Genomic DNA, 21,131 nt, shown 5'->3' on the forward strand with positions numbered 1-21,131 from the left:
TTTCACGACTTTAGGGCATAACTGCAGGAGGTGATTTCATAGGTCTTTGTGATCAAAAAAGTTCATATAAACATGTGTCCGATTTTAACGGTTACGGAGTTATGACCGTTTTTTCATTCCTGTACACGCCCTCGTGTGAACCATGTCTCATCTGGCAGGTCGCTATTTTTAGCCAGCTACAGACAGAGCGTTCTCGTTATCTCGACACATGGGAGGTACCTAAGGCGTGGTGGGTTGGTATGTCCGGCTACAGACCTGTGCTGTTCACAACCGAGCGGCAGCCTGTGTTTCGGCTGGCAGTGAATCAGCTTTAAGCACCAATAAATTCAAATTAAAGGTGAATTCACGAAGAGAACTTTACATTCATACTTTAAATGTATCGTGTATTATGCTGGTTTATTATTTTGTTCCGTTTATTGTCAGTAATCGTTACCTTCTATTCCGAGTTTAAAACGGTCATAACTCCGCAACTGTCCCAAATCAGGCACATGTTTATATGAACTTTTTTGATCACAAATACCTAGGAAATCACCTCCTGCAGTTATACCCTAAAGTCGTGAAACACTCCGTATGTGAAACATACTTCCATCCCATCTTTGTTCCTTTCTCTTTTTTTGCATGTCTTCTTTTTTGGCATGTTCAAGACTCTTTGCTGTCATGAGGGGAACCAACTGGCTCTGTACTACAGAAATTACAAAAGCAACACCTTCAAATAATTTAATTCAATTCAGTTATATCACCACAATCTTGGTAGTTTCAGGTAGGATTTTCCTTTCCTGTAATGTTATTCCTTGATTTAGTCATCATTTCATAAAAATCACATATGAAATTGTATTAAAAATATGAATGAAAATTTGAATGAATGTTAAGTCTTGCTTTTGTAATGCTTATAATATGCTAATTTCTCAAGTAAAATTATGTCTTTATAAAAAAGTTTGTAAGTGTATATTTCCACTGTAATAATCAGTAATCATTTATAGTAATAAATTTATTAAGGTTCTTGATAACAGCTTGAAGCAAATTACAGTCAATCAATGCAAAAGAAACACTATGACAAAACAGGAAATGTAAACAGACATTAGAAAACATAAAAAAAAAGAAAAATACCAGAAAGTAGATGAAATAAATATATAATATGGAAACAGACAAATAACTAGTGTACATACCATAAAATTTATAGGTTTAAGAATTGATAAAAATTTATCATGGCATATTCATATTGAACAATTGATACTTAACTAATGAAGTATCCTATGTAATTAGAATTTTGAAACCGTTATTGTCTTTGGAGACCTTAAAAATGGTTTACTTCTCATTAGTCTATTCAGTTATCTCATACGGTATAATGTTTTGTGGTAGCGCAACTCACTCTAAAATTATATTTAAAATAAAAAAAAAAAAAAGGATAATAATCGTACAAATTCTGGCAGCAGGGATTCTTGTTGAAATTTATTTAAGGAAATGTCTATTTTACCATTCTACTCTCAGTATATATTCTCTTCATTAATGTTTGTTGTTAATAATAAAGATTTATTTAAAATGAACTTGGATGTTCATACTTTTAATACAAGATCTAATTGTGATTTGCATTTTCCAGTGGTAAATCTGACTGTATGCCAGAAAGGAGTATGGTGCTCTGGTATTAAACTTTACAATCACAATATTATATTTAAGCATCCTGTTGCACTCCATACGATAAATGATATAATGATACAAATTTTGTCACCAAGTGCAAACAATATATTATGTGTCCTTGATCTTGTTCACCTACACTACATGTTTCGGCCTCAGACGGCCATCATCAGGTGTATAACACTCACGTCTCTGTCACACTGCACTCAGCCCAAAATTTAACATTTAAAACACTTTTCTTGTTATTATCAACATCTACTTCGTTGATATCTGTCTGGATGTAGATTATTTTACACGTTAATTTTGATGTACCTGTAGTAGCACTATAAAATCTTTAGTTCTAATTTTAAAATCCTTTAAAATTTTTTTCTCTAAATTTTAAATTTAAAATATAAAATTGTTACGGTTACTTGCCCTATGTCTAAAGTGCTGCAGCGGCTAGTTCTTGTTTCCACACTGTATAGGTGTTATCCTGTGTAGTCTTCCTGTGTGCGTGCCGCTACACACGTAGTAAAGAATAACAGCGGCACACACACAGAAAGACTACACAGGNGTGACAGAATTTGTATCATTATATCATTTACAATCACCTTCCATCAACTCTTAAACAAATATCGTATGATGTTCCTAAATTTAAAGAGGCATTAAAGAATTTCCTGACCACCAATTCTTTCTACACTGTGGAGGAATACCGTTGTTATAAATAAGAATTTTGAAATTTGACTATATCTAAAGTATTGAAATTTATGATTTTATGACTGTAAATTTTGATTATTTTGATTGTAAGATGTTAACTTTATTTTTCTAAATTTACTATTTTGTATATATAAATATTGTGACTATCTTGCATGTTTTTATAATTTGTCCGATCATGTATAAGAAAATTTATTGTGTTGACTGGTTTCAATCGTTTTTTAAACTGTGCATGTAAGGGACTTGTTCCACATCCAATGGTGCTGTAGCCCCTCTGAATCTATGGAATTAGAAATAAATATGAATATGAATAGAACTAAGAGTCCAAACAAACAAAGTGCCTTTATTTTCCATGCATTATTAATAGATTTAATAATGCCAGTTAACAAAAATGCATTTACTGCTACGAATATCCATATATCTGCAGACTACATTAGCCATAGGAACACATCTAACTGAGGCACAAACCTTTACATTAAAAATAGAATTAAAAATCTCTGATTAACCCAGAAGGTACAGATTAACTAACAGTATCTAGGCTGGCTGAACAGTTGAGTATATTTTTAATGACATTGATAAGAAATAAAGCATTGAGGTATTGCTATCTGGGCTGAAGTATTTATCTTCATGTTTACTACCACAAATGCCAATACGAGTCTCCTATAGCCTAAGGCTACAAATTTTCCTTGAATTCTTTAAAATTCAAACGAATCATTCAGTTGAACAGAGTTCTATGTAACACAGGTGTACTCAAGTTTAGACCACACTAAATCTGTATAACAAATATTGAGACTGTCAGTAGGCAGAAAATATAATGTAATATAATAAATCAAACTTAACATCTTTAAACTTCTAGAAGAAATATAATCAACTTTACTGTGAAAATAATGCTTGGAGCCCAGAAAATTCTGAGATCTTTGGCACTGGAAACAGACTGATAAGATTCCTACATACTTTACAACTAAATTAAATTATCCAGAATTACTGAGTTTTTGGACTTTGTTTTAATCTTGTGAGCAAAATACATAATTGCAATTTAGTTACATACAATTATCCAAACATCACTTTTGCACAGAGTCCATATGATACTTCTAAAGTTTACATTCCTCAATATCCTTAATACTGTAATATGTATTGAAATAATCCACAAACAAGAGATCACTGGAATTGTAAGCTGAATCATAAATATCTTTAATGAAAATAAAGCAAAGGTCTTAAGTGGATTCATGTGTAAAACCAAACTTCATAGTACAGGACTACTATAACTGATTCATTCGTTTATAAAACGCTATATTTCCCAAAGTATTACACATACAAATATGATTGGTATATAAAAAGAACCGTAAACTCACTAAATTTGTATTATATGCACCAATTGGCAACACGAGTTCAGTGCCTCTACAAAATGGCGACAAAGCAAGAAAAGAGTTTTTGTTTGTTGGAATATGCGAGATGTTCGTCTGTTATAGCAGTGCAACGTGCATTCAAAAGAGAGTATGGAAAAGAACCGCCATGTAAACAAAGCATTTTGCGGTGGTATTGGCAATGTTTGTCGCTACCTAAACAATGAACTTCGGCATCGCTGGATTGGGCATGTTGGTGAGGATGACGTAGCTCTGTTCACGTGGCCCCCCAGATCACCTTATGTAATGCCTTGTGACTTCTTCCTTTGGGGGTACATTAAGGATCGTGTTTACATACCCCTACTGCCAAGAACACTAGTAGAGCTGAGGGAATGCATCGATGCTGCAGTGATGACCATTGACAGAATGATGCTACAAAATGTGTGGAATGAGCTCGACTACCGCCTGGACGTGTGTCATGTGACCCAAGGGGCACACAGAGAACATTTGTAGAGTGTGAAGAAAACTTGATGAGTTTACGGTTCTTTTTATATATCAATCATATTTGTACGTGTGATAATACTTTGGAAAATATAGTGTTTCAAAAACGAATGAATCATTTATAGTAGCCCTGTATAAGAGGAAGGAAAAGTGCTAGAGATACAAACTGAGCATGTATGTTGATCAGTTAGCTATGAAAGAAATTGACATAGCAGGATTATTCGGAAATGTTAAGTCTATGATGAAGGGAAGAGTGAGGAACAATGTCCAAGTCATTGTTTAAATAGTAATATCTTCTCGGGTATGTTGCCATGTAGTTCTGTAAGGTTTGTAAATATTTTGGCTGCTGGATTATTACTTGCCTGCCTTACTCTTTGACCCCAAAGTAATTTAGTATGTCCTGAAATATTGATGATCAGTCTACCAGACTGACCGCCTCTATGGTCTAGTTGTTAGGGTTCCTGGCTACAGATTCAGAGGTCCCGGTTCGATTCCCGGCGCTACCAGATTTTCTCTGAGAAGTAGTGGGTCTGGAATGGGGTCCACTCAGCCTTGTAATGATAATTGAGGAGCTATTTCAAGGAAATAGCGGCTTTGGTCTAGAAAACCGAAATTAATGTCCGTGGGGATTCGTTGCGCTGACACGTGATACCCTCTATCCGCAAAAGTTGGCACTAAACTTCGCTGACAAGTGGTGGTCGCTCAGTCGGTATAGTTCGCTTGCGGACTAAAGTCACGGAGTTTTTTTTAGTCTACCAAACCACAAGATTTCACGTCCCAGAAGATAGTACTGTTCAGAGTCACTACTGTTAGAACTCAAGGCCTAACAAAGAGAATCAGTTTGTTTCTGAGTACTGACTGAATATAATAGTGTTAACATAGGTAACAAGGTTGGTTAAAGTGAAAGTGCTGAAAGAATTAAGCGTGTGTTCGGAAAAATAATGTTAAAGATCATAGATAATAAATTAAAACTTCTGGAAAAGAAATGTTTAGTAAAAAGATTGGTCTGTAATTACAAATCATAATACAGCTGCCCCTTCTGAAGAACTGGAATGTCAGCAGTCTGTTTCACTAAGTTCTGAATAATTAAGAAAACACTGGTGCAAAGCCACAGCACATATCTTCTCACAGAGAGCATGTATTGTTATTTTCCTTATGATAACTTTATACAGTTTGTTTAGTGAGATGGTCTTCAGAATTAGGGAAATTACACCAAAATCTTTAGAGTCAGTTTTGGGGCTCCTATGAAGAGCCTCTTAATTTGGGGTTGGAATATTCATATTTACCAGTCAATGACTTATGATGGATGAACTCTTGTTGTATCCCGCACCTGGGATCAGTGTTGTATCCAGCAGCGGGACAGGTTGGCAGAGATTCAGTTTGGGGTAATCTTCACACTGGAGAGTGATTGCCATGATATTTATTGTACAGTATGAAATAAAATACACTAGGAAGACAAGAAACAATAAACAACAAATCTGCCTAGGCCAGGGCAGTATCCATCTTCCGATTAGAGACACTACTGCTCCACACATGGAAACAGGTTTCCTCCAGTTCAGAGAGTGAGGGTGTGGTGTTCTGGCTACAGTCTTTATGTCAGTCAGTACATGAATTTCCTCGTGTTTCACTTGTTGTAACAGCTCAGAGACTCCTCAGGATACTTGCTATTGTTTTTGACAAAATCATGCCCTCTGGACCTTGCTCTACTCGGACTTTAGCAGATGTTTTCGTTACTTTCAAAGATAGTAACTTGGAAAGCGAGAGTGATGTAGTTTCTCTGCTCTTCTGTCAAAATAGTTTATAATTGGCCTATACATAACATTAGTGAAAGTCTGAGTTTACAATATTTGTCACATTCCCCTTGCATAGTTTGTTTTCACCTGAAAATAACTAAAGTATTCTGAAATGAATGTTTTACTTATTACTATGTTCTATCTGAATAAAATGTCGTTGTGACCTCTCCTTAATTAACCTCCACATGTTAAGATTTCCTACTATACAACACTCTTAAATGACCAGTATGGGTAAAATCCATCCAACAGTTTGGGTGCTGCCAGTGTGTGTATAGAGACAGACAGACAGACAGGTACACAGGGAGAAGACATTTCAGAAACCACTTATTTGTATTAAGAAATGTTGAAGATATGTAAGCCCATCAAAATTTTCAGACCAATTTTTACCACAATTATGATATTTTCTTGGGGCACGTGGTAGCGTAGTTGGTTGAGGGGCTATGCTACAAGCCAGAAGGTCCCGATGAGGTCATCAGATTTTTTCAATTGACCTAATCCTTCCAGCCGCACCAGGCCCTGGGGTTTACTCAGCCTCTAACAGAAATGAGTACCAGGAATTAATTAAATAATTTTCCTGGGGAGTAAAGCGCGGCCTGCGCATAACACTGACAACCTTTTTTTTTATTTATAGTTATTGACAATCAGAAATATACACATCTTTAAGCCAAAGTGCTGACTAGTGTGCAGATTTTCAACTTAACTAATGCACACCTTACATGACGTGAGTGGGCGACATCCGTCGGTGTTCACCTCATAGCCATAGGTCTTGCGGTGATTTGCGTTTTAGATGTCTGTTAATCGGTGGCAGTAATAGGCGACGAATAAGTGGGTTGTCGTGCTCTTTAAGTTTGTTGACGTAGGCAGAGCTGTGTTGGTGGATAGCTTCCATGACGTGCTGTATTTTGAGATCAGTATGTAGAGTGCGGTTTGAGATGTACCAGGGTGCAGCAGTTATGGTTCTTAGGATTTTTGATTGTGAACATTGGATGATGTCGACTGTAGATTTGAATGCGGTTCCCCATAGTTGGATGCCATATGTCCATATAGGCCTGATAACTGTTTTGTAGATGAGCAGTTTGTTTGAAAGGGAGTGGTTGGATTTTCTGCCAAGCAGCCAGTAGAGCTCTGCAGCTTTGAGGTCCATTTGCTTGCGTTTCTTGAGAATATGTGGGCGCCAAGTAAGTTTGCTATCTAGGGTGATCCCGAGATATGTGACCTGCTCTTCTTGTTTGACGTTTTTCCGGTTGAAGTGGACTGGGGGGCAAGTACCTTTGCGGAGCATGAAAGTCGTGTGTGTGGATTTGGCACAGTTGATTTTGATTTTCCATTTGTCTGTCCACTTCTCTATGAGATGTAGGTGTTCTTGTAGGTTGGACGAGGCTAGGAGTGGATTTTCATGGGCGGGAAAGAGGGCCGTATCATCGGTGAATGTGCCAGTCGTCGTCGTTGGTGTTGTGGGCAGATCGTAGGTGTATAAATTGTAGAGGAGAGGTCCAAGTATGCTTCCTTGGGGGACTCCAGCGCTGACAACCTTACCGCCATCTTTGAGCTGATTGTCTAGATAATGTGGGACCCTCAACGTCTTACAACCCTATGGGCCTTCATGGTCTGTTACTTAATTTTATGATATTTTCTCATACTGTAAACGTGAGAAAGTAAAAAGAGAATGAACTTTTCTCAGGCAGTCAGCTGTGTTAGAAGGGTGGAATGGATTTTCAGCATTTCAGAAACTGTCCCAATCTTCAAGGATTGAAATGATGAGCAGTGCTGCTTACTGTATCAATGCCCGATGATGGATAAAGTGACAATTTCCAAAATGGTGGAAATCCATTGTATATATCTGACAGCTTTATGGTATTTACTTGACATGAATGTAGTCTAGGGGTAACGTTCCCACCTCATGACTCAAGGTACGCGGGTTCAAACCCGGCGGAGGTCGTGGAATTTTTAAGGGTGGAAAAATTCAGGGAACAAGTCCTCCAGGAGGGACTTTTAAGCCGTAGGTCCCGTGTCGTAGATTTACGGCACGTAAAAGATCCTCATGTCTCTAGGAGACCTCTGAGCAAAATTAGGCAACAAGTTTCCCACCCAAGTAGTTTCCAATGCCTCTGGTAGATGGGGGAAATATCAGGTACCGAGGGCCGACGTCGTTGGCTGAACGGGGCTGATAGCACGCACCAGTACTGGTAGGGTATGGCGACAGTATAAATTAAAGGGGGACGCACAATGGACCAATAACTGGTCTAAGTGCATGGGGAAATCCACCCCCCTCTAATAATAATAATAAATACTTGACATGAAAGCATCAGATCTTATAAAGGAAGAAAGTTTTTGGCAGAAGTTTCGTCCTTCATGGGATGATCATTTTAAATATATTTTCTTCATGCACTTTGTTCTTGCTATGTCCAATATTAAACTGAACACGTTCATTGTAAATATAAAAATATATATACACCGTGTGTTCAGGATCTGTTAGGACTCATTTTTTTTAATTTTGCCCTGTTTTGCCTTCTGTTGGCGAGTTGTTATTCAACTACTAAAGTCTCAGAGGCACAATCTTTGTACAGATGAAACCTTGTGGTTTCATCCCATAAACAATTAGTCAGTGAACACTCTTTTCTATTAATGTTTACTAATTTAAGCTCTTTCCTATGGGAGAACATAATATTGATATAGAAATGTTTTGTATCTATAAAAGGAATAATGTAATCATGTAATAGAAACAGAATAATATTAGCACTTTTGGCAATTAGCTAAGGCCCTTTCTGTGATATTTATACAAATAATACCTTTGAAATGCAGAGATATAATATTAAAATTTAACTATATTTTCAGCAATACTGTAATTCAGATCAAATTTTATAAACTTAGTAATGTAAGGAATTCTGAAACAAGTTTTATGCACAACTGTGATTACAACAACAGTGATACATAATGTTATACTTCAAACAGAGCTGAAGAATAATTTCTTTGGATTAGTGCTTCCAAAACCTCATTCTCTGCTACAGTTTAGTTACTGAATAAGTAACATGAAATATACTCATTTTGTATGGCTTTCATTTAGACAGTATAAAAGTGCCCCCTCTTAGACAGTCACATGTTTCTAAAACAGGTATAATAAAAAAAACAATAAAAATATATATTCTAACAAACAGTAACAGAATTTGTTAAAGTGTATATACTAATATAAATAATTACGAAGCACGGTTCAGTTGCAAAACTCTGTCATTTAACAACAGTATAACCAGGACTAAAATATAAGCATCTTTTACATGACAATAGGAATTTGTACTTACACACTTGGTAGTCTTACTGAAGAATAGAAATTGCAATTAAATATAATCCTTCTGTAGAATCATAACACACAACATTAAAATTTACTTTTTCTTTATAAATTTAACATAAATTCTATGCAATAACTGTAATGTAACAATGAAATATGATTTTTTAAAGAATAATTAACATGAAACTTGGTTCCATAAGAAGCAGGGAAACAGTGATTTCATGTTATGGCAATCTTCATGTTATACATTATTATGTGAATATTTCTGTTCCCACATTGAGAATTAAGGTAGACTAGCTCCAGTGCAGTCATTGTTTTCCCAGCTCACAGGAACTAAGATAAACTGAGTTGCAAAGTATGCAAAGGGCACCAAATCTACCATGTGAGAGCTGAGACGGTACTAGGCAACATTTCTCTAAGATTATAAGTGTTATATCTGAATCAAATGTGGGCTGATATGTACAGTATTATCTGTCCAATACAGATCAAGACAAATCATTTCAAATCCCAGAGAAATGCTACTACAGTTAATCTTGGTTTTCACGTTTGTGGATTTTTGGCCTTTTGTGAACTTGCTTCTCAGTTGGAGTATTGTTGAGTTTTGTGTTTGTGTCCTGTTCCAGCGACTGCCAGCCGTTCTGAGCAGGATAGGCATTATAATGGCAAGCCCGCTGGTAAGACAGGTAGCACATTCGATTCGTAGACGTGCCGTGAAGTGCTGGCAACCAAATCCAAACGAAAAAGCATTGCAAAACGCATCACATCTTGCATGTTTTGGGGACCTAACTTCTGAAAACATATGCAGGTGTACCTCTAATTGTTATTGTGGTGGTACAAATGTATATGTGCATGTTGCATCTGGCTGGTGCATGTTGCCTCCAAGACAAAGCCAGGACAGACCTTGAAGGCATGACCATGACAAAAATTTCAAAATTATTTTTTCACACCTCTGAAAACATTGCAGTATATTTGTTTAAAATTCTTTTAAAGGGCGCAAAATTGTTGATAAATCCATAATGTGTAAACATTTTGCTGTGAGCTGTAGGCATGAAATGTTCTTTGTGTTAGAATATAGTGAAATGTTACACTGTCTTCATGAATTAATAACTGTGAGAAAAATATAGAAATGTGGACAACACAATAAAGATATGATCTTCTGTTGTGAGAATGATGAAGTTACTTTAGACATGCTGTTACCAAAAAATGCTTCTTGGGAGATGCATGTTGTTGATACATTATCAATTAAGAGAAAATAATCATTCGGAATTGTAGCTAGTGCTAAGATCTGATATACCAAATAATTCCTCTATACACAAATTTTAACATAAGATGTTTCTTTGCTATCTTGAACACTTCATAATAAACTGAAAGAATGGTGGGAAAATGTGATTAAAAAAGTGTATAGGAAATTAACCTACATGATTTATTTGAATATTAAAAATTAGTTTGTATTTTATAGAAATGAAGTGAATATTTCTGAACATTGCAGATAATGAAGTGATATGTAGCCACAAGTGGTTAAGTGCTAATGTGGTATGAAATTTACAAATTTTTTGTTACCAGCTCAGGCTGTCATATGCCAGCTTCTAATTGCAAATGCCAAGACTCATTCTCAGAAAATTTTATGCTGTATTTCTGATTGATAATCATGGCACTTCTGTAGCCTTGTTCAATTACTACATATTTCTTCTTACAGTCATCATTCCACCAATATTCTATATTTATTCATTGCCTTCACTGAGATGAGTTTTGAGCTCAGTCAGTCAGTGTATCATACATAACCTTACTTCTTTCTTGAGGTTTTATTTCTGCTTGGACACAAAACAAGGAAATGTATATTTCATATTGTCATTTATACATTGTGATGCAGAATTATATGGGAAGCTTCTTAATGTAAGTTCAGGATCTGTGTCTCTTATATGCATTTATAGTCACAACCAAGAGAAGCAAAACAACATTTCTGATTAGTGTGTAAATGAAAGTTTATTGGATATTGAAAACATCTGGAGAAGAATTGGCTCAAATATGCAAGAGTACTAGTTACAGTTTTGATCAATGCTGAATTCTATTTTCTCTTAAAATTCAAAACATCAAATGATCCTTGTTATAGTGCATGTCAGTTACAAAGAATGGATGTTAAAACATGTGGTTTCAGTTGTCTTTTTCGAGACTAACAGTTGTCTTTGATATTTCATATATGGTCTAGATGTCACATATTGTGATAATTGTGTGTGTGTGTGTTGTGCGCAGAAACTAGGTTATGTTCTGCTTTTAGATAATATGAGAAAAAATGAAAAGTTAGGATTATGATGCTAAAAAATATAAGGATTTAAATACAAGAAAGAAGATCTGTAATACATTTTGTCCATTTGAAGTTACCAACATTTCAAAATGTTCTCCCTTTTCATGTCTTGGGGTTCATAAACTGAGAAGTGTTCGATCCTTTTGTAAATTATATTTAAATTTCCATATCTATTCAAGTTCTTTCATCTTATTTTTCACATCATTAGAAATTGTAAATAATTTTTGCTGCTGTTGTGCTATGAAACACACTAATAAACACATAGCAGTTTCAATATTCTTTTAATAATAAATTCCATCTTCCTGTTGATCTCACCAACACTTTTACATGCTGTATGTCTTTATTTATTTAACTGCAGTAGGATTATAATTGGAAGAATGATTGTACATTCAAATTTGAACTGAAGTGGGGCAGGAAATAACCCTTAATTGAGAGAAAATGATGTTATGTTCTATGTTACCTTTGTTGAATATCTCATCTTCTCTCAAGTTGGGCCTGCATGTGGCAGATGTGTTAAACAGTTGTACTAATGTTATGATGGCTGGGAGGTTGCTCTTTGTTCTTAAGTTTAATTACTGACAATAATTTAAATACATAGATAATCTTAATTTTTTAATCTGATGGAATTTACTTACTGCATCTGACATACCATCCTTATATACACACAAAAGCCAAGACTTACAATTTTTGTCTTTAATGTGTCATTTAACAAAATGACACAGAAGTTATATTGTTAGCAGTAGTTATGGGTAATATAGCCAGGCAGCAGTTAGCATTGCATAGAATATACCAGTACTGGCCTCCAACAAATATATTCTCAGTCTTTCCGAACACATTCTCACAGACATGGAGGAAGTGGTCTTCTTGAAAGGCTTGAATTTTTCCATAACTTATCCACATTCCAACCTGGATATGGTATGTGCTGTGGAATCCATTGTTTCCAAGCTTCCATGGAGCCTGGGCATGGAGTTCAGATGGAAAATCAGGTCCATGTTAGAGAAGACTAAGCCTTCCAGACCTAACATGACCATTAAGGAGTTGAAAGCCATAAAATATTTGAGTCTAATAAAGATATTAGGGTTCTTCATGCAGACAAGGGCAACTGCACAGTAGTGTCTGGTGAATCCAAATACAAGGAAAAGTTGAATACTTTGCAGGAATCCAGAGTTTATGAATTCTTCCCACAGGATCCTACAGCAGAATTTGAGGAGGAAAATACAGAAACTCCTTTCAGAGCACAAAACTGCTCTCCCTATTAGATGATGGAAAAAGTCTCAAAACCCAGTAATTCTCTGCCTTATACACCATTGTCAGAACCCTTGAGAGTCTACTGACTCTTATACGAGTATTCTGTCAAGTTTTGACTGAATGAAATTGAATTAAAGCAAGGTACAGTTTCCCCTGTTGTTTTGTATATGTGTGGACCTTGGTATCTTACCCTGCAGGAAGAACACATATTGAGGGCATAACTGGTGAACAGAGTACATAGATCTAAGAAAGGGAATGACAAAATTTCTTACTGAGGAACTTAATAAATTTTATGGCTCATGAAATTTGATTAAGGTGATGAAATAAAGGGAGAGATGATGAGCATGACATTTAGGAGGCATGAAGACTTGAAAACTAAAATCTGACGGGAAGAGACATCTTGAAATACATAGTATTGAAGTGACATGAAGTTGGAGAAAATTGCATAATGAGGAGCTTCATAACTTGTACTCTTCTCCAAGTATAATTAGAATGATCAAGTCAAGGAGGATGAGGTGGGCAGGTTATGTAGCACGAATGGGGCAGATGAATGTTTATAGGATATTGGTGGGAAAGCCAGAAGGAAAGAGACCACAGGGAAGACCAAGGCATAGGTGGGTGGACAATATTAGAATGGATCATAGAGAGATAGGATGGGATTGTATGGATTGGATAGATCTGGCTCAGGATAGGGACCAGTGGAGGGCTCTTGTGAACACGGTAATGAACCTTCGGGTTCCATAAAATGCTGGGAAATTCTTGAGTAGCTGCAGAATTGGCGGCTCCTCCAGAAGGGCTCAGCTCCATGAGTAAGTAAGTAAGTAAGTAAGTAAGTAAGTAAGTAAGTAAGTTGGGATGATAGGGAAAAATTTGGTCTGAAGGAAGTAGGATGTGATCATATGTACTGGATTTGCCTGGTTGAGGATGTAGTCCAGTAGCACCGTGTTGTGAATACAGTAATGAACTCCAGGTCCATGAAAGGCTTGAAATTTCCTGACCATTTGAATGACTGTCAGCTTATCAAAACTCTGCTTTGTTGAGGTGGTTGGTTGTTTAGTAAGTTAATCTCATCAAAATATATTTGTTTACAATATGAAATTAAATTATACTTGTGGATGGCTTTGAGGTGGATAGTTATATGGTTTTCATAATGCTCTTAACCTTTAAGTGCCAAAGTGCCCCGTTTGTGCCAGTCATGAGTAAGGTCGTCATGGCCAAAGTGCCCCGTTTGTGCCAGTCAGGCATTTAAACTCCGCTAGTGGAAGCGCGCACACACGCCACTAGTGGAAGCACATGCACAGTCCTAACTCGTTATTTTTAAATGTAGTAATTACCAGACAGACTTGAGTAAAACCCTAATAGAGGAATTAAATTGATACCTAAATGAACAACAGCAAATAAAAATATACGTATGAGTTATGCCAAAACTTATCCACGATCCAGTAATTTTATTGCAGATTCTGCAGATAGGTATGTTAAAAATATATTGTAAAATTCGATGTACATACCTTTTTTGTTGTTACCTGCTTGATGTATATATAGGCTGAAATTATACTACAGTATTCGATTTCATTACGAACGCACAGAAAACAGATCGCACTCTGTGTCTTAGCCATGATGCAGCTGTCTGTTCACTCAAATAGAAAGGGCAATAAACTTTTGCAGCTCTAACAGAAGGTCTTAGCACTGAAGAAGGGACCCCTCTAGCTTTCTCTTGAATAGCCATGCTTTCATTCCTCTGTCCTTCAGTCAAAAGATTCGAAAATCCGAAGAGTGTAAGCAGTGCTAGCAGAAGACCAAATGATTTTATTGCTTCCATCTGTTTTATGACACCAGGGACTGCTAAAATTCGTCAAGTGTTACAAACAGAAATGAATTTATAATGCAGAACAACTCTGTGAAAAACTGGGAAACCATTTTTTCAGTACCAATCAAAATTAAAACAAAAAATTGAAAATAGAGTATAACACTTTGTATTAAAAATTTAAAATCTTCCGTTATAGTATGCGACACTATGTTCTTTGCTGATATAAACAAAGTTAATACTATTCATTTATCATAAAAATTGAGCAAGATACAGCATTTTTAAACACATCGCTTAAAAGTGATTAAGCGCCTAATGGGAACGGACATTTAAATGCAGAGTAGCAACGGGCATTTAAACGCGCACCAGCAGCGGGCATTTAAATAAACTCCGGCCAGCTCAAGCTTACCACTATTTCGAAGTCCGTAATTTAAAGGTTAATACCAGTATTTGCATATATTTTCTGCTATGTTTGCAACAAATTGTTAAAGAAAAAATGATTTGTTGTGTGTGACAAAATGTAAGATCATCTTTATAGGATTCATAAGAACAAATTATATAATTTGCAAATTTTGTTTGATCAGTTATAATCAATTGCTTTCAGTTAGTGCATATAGAATTAATTTGAAGTGTTAGGTGACATCTGTAAACAAAGGAATTTGGTTTGAGATTAAGAAAATCTGAACTGATACATTAGAATATGGTTAATTAGAATTAGAATTAAATTAGAATTAATTAATTAGAATTAAATGGTTAAATTAACAGCACACAAATTACTTCACTGGGCATCTTTATTCTTGGTTTTATCATTTACCTCAGTTTTTTCATGAATGTCTGGATGATGTGGCCAGGTGAAGGACTTGTTTCGTTTCTTTTAAGTAGGCATTTATTCACTGCTTGAGAAGAGAGTTTAGTAGAGAGAGGTGCTGTGGTGGGAGCTTTCCTCACTGAGAACTGCACTTGTCTCCTGATATATAGCACATGCTCACAAAACACAAAGCAGAGTGTGAAAACTATTTCCAGCGTGAAGTTCATTGCATGGAGATCCTAGACTTTGGGTTGGAGGTTCGCTTTATATTGTGTTGTGTTACTGCACTTGAGCACATGCTAGCTTTTTTCAAGACCTATGTCAGTCACTGCTTCTGTCTTCTGCTTACTATAAAAGTAACAATGCATTTAACGGACTTCTATTTGTTTTTATACGCTGTCATTGCACGTATGGATGTTTTCTTGTTTAGTAGATAGTTGAAGAGATTTTGATGATTTCATCAGCAACTGAAGGGGTGTGCATGTTATATTTGTAAGCACTTCAACAGGAGGGTAACAGAACAACATGACTGAAACACTACTAATTGCGCAGTACTCCAGTGGTAATGAAGTATAGTGTTATGGCCAGTACAGGGCATTTTCAAGTCTTGTATTTTAGAATAGGTCCAAAAATCAGTTTGAGTGCTTGCAGAAACATGTTACTTGCTTATGACATTACAGGGGATGACAATTAGAAACAGAACCATGACTCTGAATAGGATTCATATTGTCATTTATCCGATGAAAATTCTTAAGCATTCCTCTGTCAGATCAGCAGTATTAACAGTGTAAATTTGATCATTATGACATACATGTACAGTAAACACTGATTTATAGTGTGTAGCTCGGTATTACGTTGTTTAACTATATCATGTTTCAGCATTCTAATAGTGGATGACTGAATGCTTTAAAGATAAGATAAGCACATGAAGACTTTAGTGTGACACTTTCATAAACAATTAGCCCATAGTTTTCAAATTATCTCTTTTTTTTTTAAATTGGAATAGTGATATATGTCATAATGTTTAAACGTTATTAATACTGTATAGGATTTGAGGTTCTAACAACAGTGGCGATGAAGTGTTCCATCTTCTGGAGTATAACGCCATGTAGTCTGGCTATGCTTGCTGCCTGTTTTGTACTGGTTTCTCGTTTGACTTACTCTTCGACCCTGAAAATGGAGACTATTTATTCCTCTGAAATGTTGGTTGACTTTCACCAGATTACATGTCGTTATATTCCAGAAGACAGAAATCTGCATTATTAATATTAGCAGTTAATTGGTTGGGTTCTTAGGCCAAAAAAAAAAAAAAACAGCAAAGAACGTTTTTAAAACATTTCATAACATCATCTTCCATGGTAAGTATGCAGTCCTGATGCCATAATGAAGGTAAGATGGAGGCTCCAAAGCATGAAATACAGTCATTAAAATCACTTTAAAATGAATGGGCATGAAATATAAATGTGACACATGTAGCGTTAGTGGTTAAGGACAAACTGATACATAGCATATATTAATTTACATGAAACTGCATTGATTTGCAGGGCATGTCAAAGATAAAACACAGTATCATGTTTCATGATATTTGTTAAAATTATTGCTTTATCTGTGATGTGACCCTTACTAATATAAACATACAGAAACCTTACATTAGTCAATATTACATCACAATAAAGTGACAGATTTGTGGTATTGTCAGAATGTTGCATTAGAGGCATTAGGTTCAAGTCCCTTGTCATGAAGATTCAATGAACTACCACAACGCTATGTGAATGTGGGACACAGAGTATGGCAATGGTGGCCCACCACAAGTTCTCATCATTCCAAAGGAATGTGAGCCACCATTGACTTCCATAAATGAGTGTGTATGACAAATGTTAAACTTTAAATTAGTAATGTGTCTGATTCCTCGTCTTGTTTTAAACAGGTGTGCCAGAGAAATATGGGATCCCACAGTGAACTTCTAACATTATTGGTATTAATTATTATATGTTCTTTTCATTTAAGATAATAATATAGAAGAAATGTCAGGATCCAGTGTGGAATGTCATTACTACTGTATGCAAGAGCACGGGGAATAGCCAAGTTCAGGAACATGTGTTTTCCTAATGAGAGCTAACATTTTGTTTTTGAAAATAATATTTCACATTTTACACACTTAACAGATTTTGCTAGTTCATTTTTCTGTAAAAGAGCAAATATATTTAAAATATTTGAAAGGTAAGATGAAAGAATTACAAACTTTTAGGATGATTGGTTTCTATAGGATTCTGACGATGGTGTATAACACACTGATATATTGGGTTTCTGGACTTTATCCATCGTCCTGGTTTTTAAGATAACAGATAAAAACACGACGTATCGGAAACTGGATCTGTTTCCGTCCTCAGGTGAAGGAAAAGGGAAACACCTATTCTGTTGGGTCTGTTAGAAAGAGCTAGCCTCAATCACTGGACAGTGATTGATATGTCGTGTTTTTATTTGTTATCTTAAAAACCAGGACGATGGATAAAGTCCAGAAACCCAATATATCAATGATTGGTTTCATTAGGCAAAATGGAATTTAGATATTAACAGAGAATGGATCACATTTGCTACAGATAGGTATCAATGGCTCTTCTTGCTTGCTCTTGCAGAGAATGTGACTAGCTTAGGACCTCATTTGAACTGCATCCATACAAACATCTATCACAAATGAGATAATGAAATGATTTGTTTGTTAGCTATAGTTTCTTAATGGATTTGTGAAGAATTTGTTGTTAATGGGAGGAAGAGTCAAAATCTTAGTAAAAGTACAAAAGTCTAGCAGCCATACTTCTTACAAGACACAGAGTAGATTGAAACTTCTGTGACTAGCTTTTGGCATATGCATTCAATAGTAGTGGCATCTGGAAGAGATAGAAGTTTTCTGCCTTTTGGATGTGGTCATTCCTGTTTGAGGGCTCAAATGCAGGAAAACACTGAAAGCTTCTCCCTTCTCCTGAATGAAGTTCTGTATTGTAGCCATGCAGGACGAGATACATGCTTTGGGTGTTGTCTTCATAGCATCTGCACCTGTTGTCTCCATGCTGCTTCTGCTTGTCAAGCTGTTACTACAGTGCTACTGTAATTTGATAATGAGAGTTGTTGGGAGGGGGTTAAGGGGTACCATAGGTGCTTCTGAACAGTTGTAGTTGTGTCACATACTTTACCTTAATCTTGGCTCTGCCAGAGCTCATGCAGGAGTTATCATATTATGTGCAAGCTTGGGACTGCCAGAAGCTAGTTTAGTTGCTATGCAATTGCAACCAGAGTAAGCATTGCTGTCTGTATGCATGTTTCTGCCATCTGTACCATAGTCATAATGAATAGTGTATTTGATTTTTGGTATGCTTGTAGTATCACATTCCAACATTCACATTCACTTGGGACAGAGCATATTGAATAACAACATTTTTTGCACGTTGTTGTGACACCACTGTAAACTGACACCTGAAGTAATCACATTCACTCATCCTAAATTGGCAGTAGTTCATATGCTCAATTTTAAATGACTGTATGTATAGTTCTGTGTATCTTTAATTGGCAGCCATTTTGCAAACTGCTTTAAACATGAGTTTAGTAACCTAACTGCATCAATTGTATAGCCTGGGAATTTGTTTGACAACAATAATAATTACAACCTCTTGTGAATCAAATAACTGTTGTAAAATGGTTGCAAAGAAGAGTTAAATTGCATAAGTAAAGCCATCACTATTTTGAATTTAAACAAGTTTGTCCTGGTGGCCATGTAGAGTCCACACAGAACCAAGAGGTACATGCTGCATGATGAGATAACATAGGTTGTTTTTGGCTTAAAGAAAGAGATTGAATAGTTACACTAGAACTACAAGTCCCTGCATCTGGGCTATATCTGTTTTGTGCGGGCATTGCACTTCTGTTTGAATAACCCTTTCCATGCTAAGAACAATGTATCACATTCAGAAACACCAGATCCTCATCTGGATTCTTTTGTTGTGTGATAATGTCATTAAAGAAATATGTCCTGACCTCTCTTAACATTAAAAATTATTCAAGACTTTTCCAAGATACAAATATACATTACACATTGGCATGGAAGTATATTAACAGAAGAAGGTTTCTGAGTAAAATACAACATGCAAAATGTTAAAGATGATACCTCCATTAGAAATAACACTGTGCTGGGTAGTTATATTAGTAGACTACATTGATATTCTTAGATTCATAGGAAATATACATTACTGTATGCTGATAAATTAATATTGATGTACTTTGTAGATGTCTTGTATCACAACAGTCTAACTGGATTGTTAGCAGGCTGAGAACAATCACTTAAACATGGCTGTCATAACAATACCCTGTGAAGCAAGTGTTCTCTGATTGGGAGGTATCAAACACACAATATAGCTCACTCTAATGTGTAAATTAAACACTCTAAATGATTTACTTGACAGGCTGTGCCTGATGACCAGAAAATTGACTAACTAATAAACATATGTTAACACACTTAAAAATGGAATTTAAGTGCAGTGAAAACAACAGTGCTGTTCATGTATCTGCCATTTACTGTGTGACTCTACACACCATTTCTGTGCAATATTTGATATGCTATAATGTGTTATAATTACTTGCTTTCATTTGTTTGTGTGCAGGGTGACAAAAACAAACGGGAAACTTCTGGCCCAAATGAGATTGTGAGTTGCACAAACTGTGGTCCCAACCCATGTACACATACAGCCAACAATGGATGTGCAACTGAGGTATGTTCCAAGAAGTTAGTCAATCCTTTTGTTATATATGAGTGTTTTCCAAATAGAATCCATTCACAGTGCTACTTATGAATATGGCCAGTCAAATGGGTTTTATTTGTATGACCCTCATATGAAATGAGGTACAGAATGTGCCAAAATTTGCAGTACTGAAATGAAAAGACATCCTGTTGATACCACTCTCTATTCATGTGAAGGCCCCTTGCATGACAGAACCTTCTCAAATCCTGAAGAAATGGCTCGATCACCATGTCCCTGTAGCGTTCTTGGGTGACAGTAAGAGCATTGCCTTCCTCATCTTCAATGAAACAGGGGCCTAATATACCATGTGCTGAGACGGCACACCGTCACACATGTACTGTGTAGTGGTCTCTGGACGATAACATCTGGCCGCTCAAAACAAAGGAAGCGAGTTGTCTGGCAACCACTTCAGTATGAGCGGAAATAATACTCAACTGTGAATACTTTTTCCTCCGTCGAGAGACCCATTTCCAAGAACAGCTGCACAACACAACTTCCTTTTTACTACTGGGAACATTTGCGTCTGGAGCTATGCCCTGTCGACAAACGCACATGCACATTCGAGATATGACAGTTTCAGTACTGATTTTTTGACGCATACTGTAACTATTCTTCATTCAGGTCTTTTCTTCAGATAAACTGTGCGCTATAAATATGGACCATACTGTGTTTTGGAATTGCTTTTCAAAGTTACTGTAGAGTCAGTTCTGTGTGTTCAAACGACTGGTACCAGTGATGAGCTGAGGTTTATTTATTCTGTTGTATATCGAAGCAGGGATATCTCTAAGTTATATCTCTTGTATCTTATTTTATATGGTATTAAAATCACAATCATACAGCAAAGTTAAAGAAACATACATTTTTTATCTTTGTCTACTTGAACACTTGATGTATAAATATGACTTACATCTGTATATTATATTTTACCAGGAAC

General features: G+C 36.0%; 1 protein-coding gene across 12 annotated transcripts in view; it reads left to right on the top strand.

The window, feature by feature from the left end:
- The window catches only part of LOC111868237 (glutamate-gated chloride channel), a 331,426-nt gene that overhangs the window by 303,121 nt on the left and 7,174 nt on the right, over positions 1-21,131 (top strand). For 5 of the 12 annotated variants that reach the window (XM_023858697.2, XM_033752966.1, XM_033752964.1 and 2 more), the window contains 3 exons: positions 9,869-9,919; positions 17,335-17,382; positions 20,060-20,167. In XM_023858697.2, the coding sequence (XP_023714465.1) occupies positions 9,869-9,919; positions 17,335-17,382; positions 20,060-20,167 (207 nt within the window). The remainder of the gene's footprint in view (positions 1-9,868; positions 9,920-17,334; positions 17,383-20,059; positions 20,168-21,131) is intronic. The other 7 variants (XM_033752961.1, XM_033752967.1, XM_033752970.1 and 4 more) reach the window with 3 other exon arrangements.

This window comes from Cryptotermes secundus, unplaced genomic scaffold (genome assembly GCF_002891405.2).
Source record: "Cryptotermes secundus unplaced genomic scaffold, Csec_1.0 scaffold364, whole genome shotgun sequence".
NCBI lineage: Eukaryota > Metazoa > Arthropoda > Insecta > Blattodea > Kalotermitidae > Cryptotermes > Cryptotermes secundus.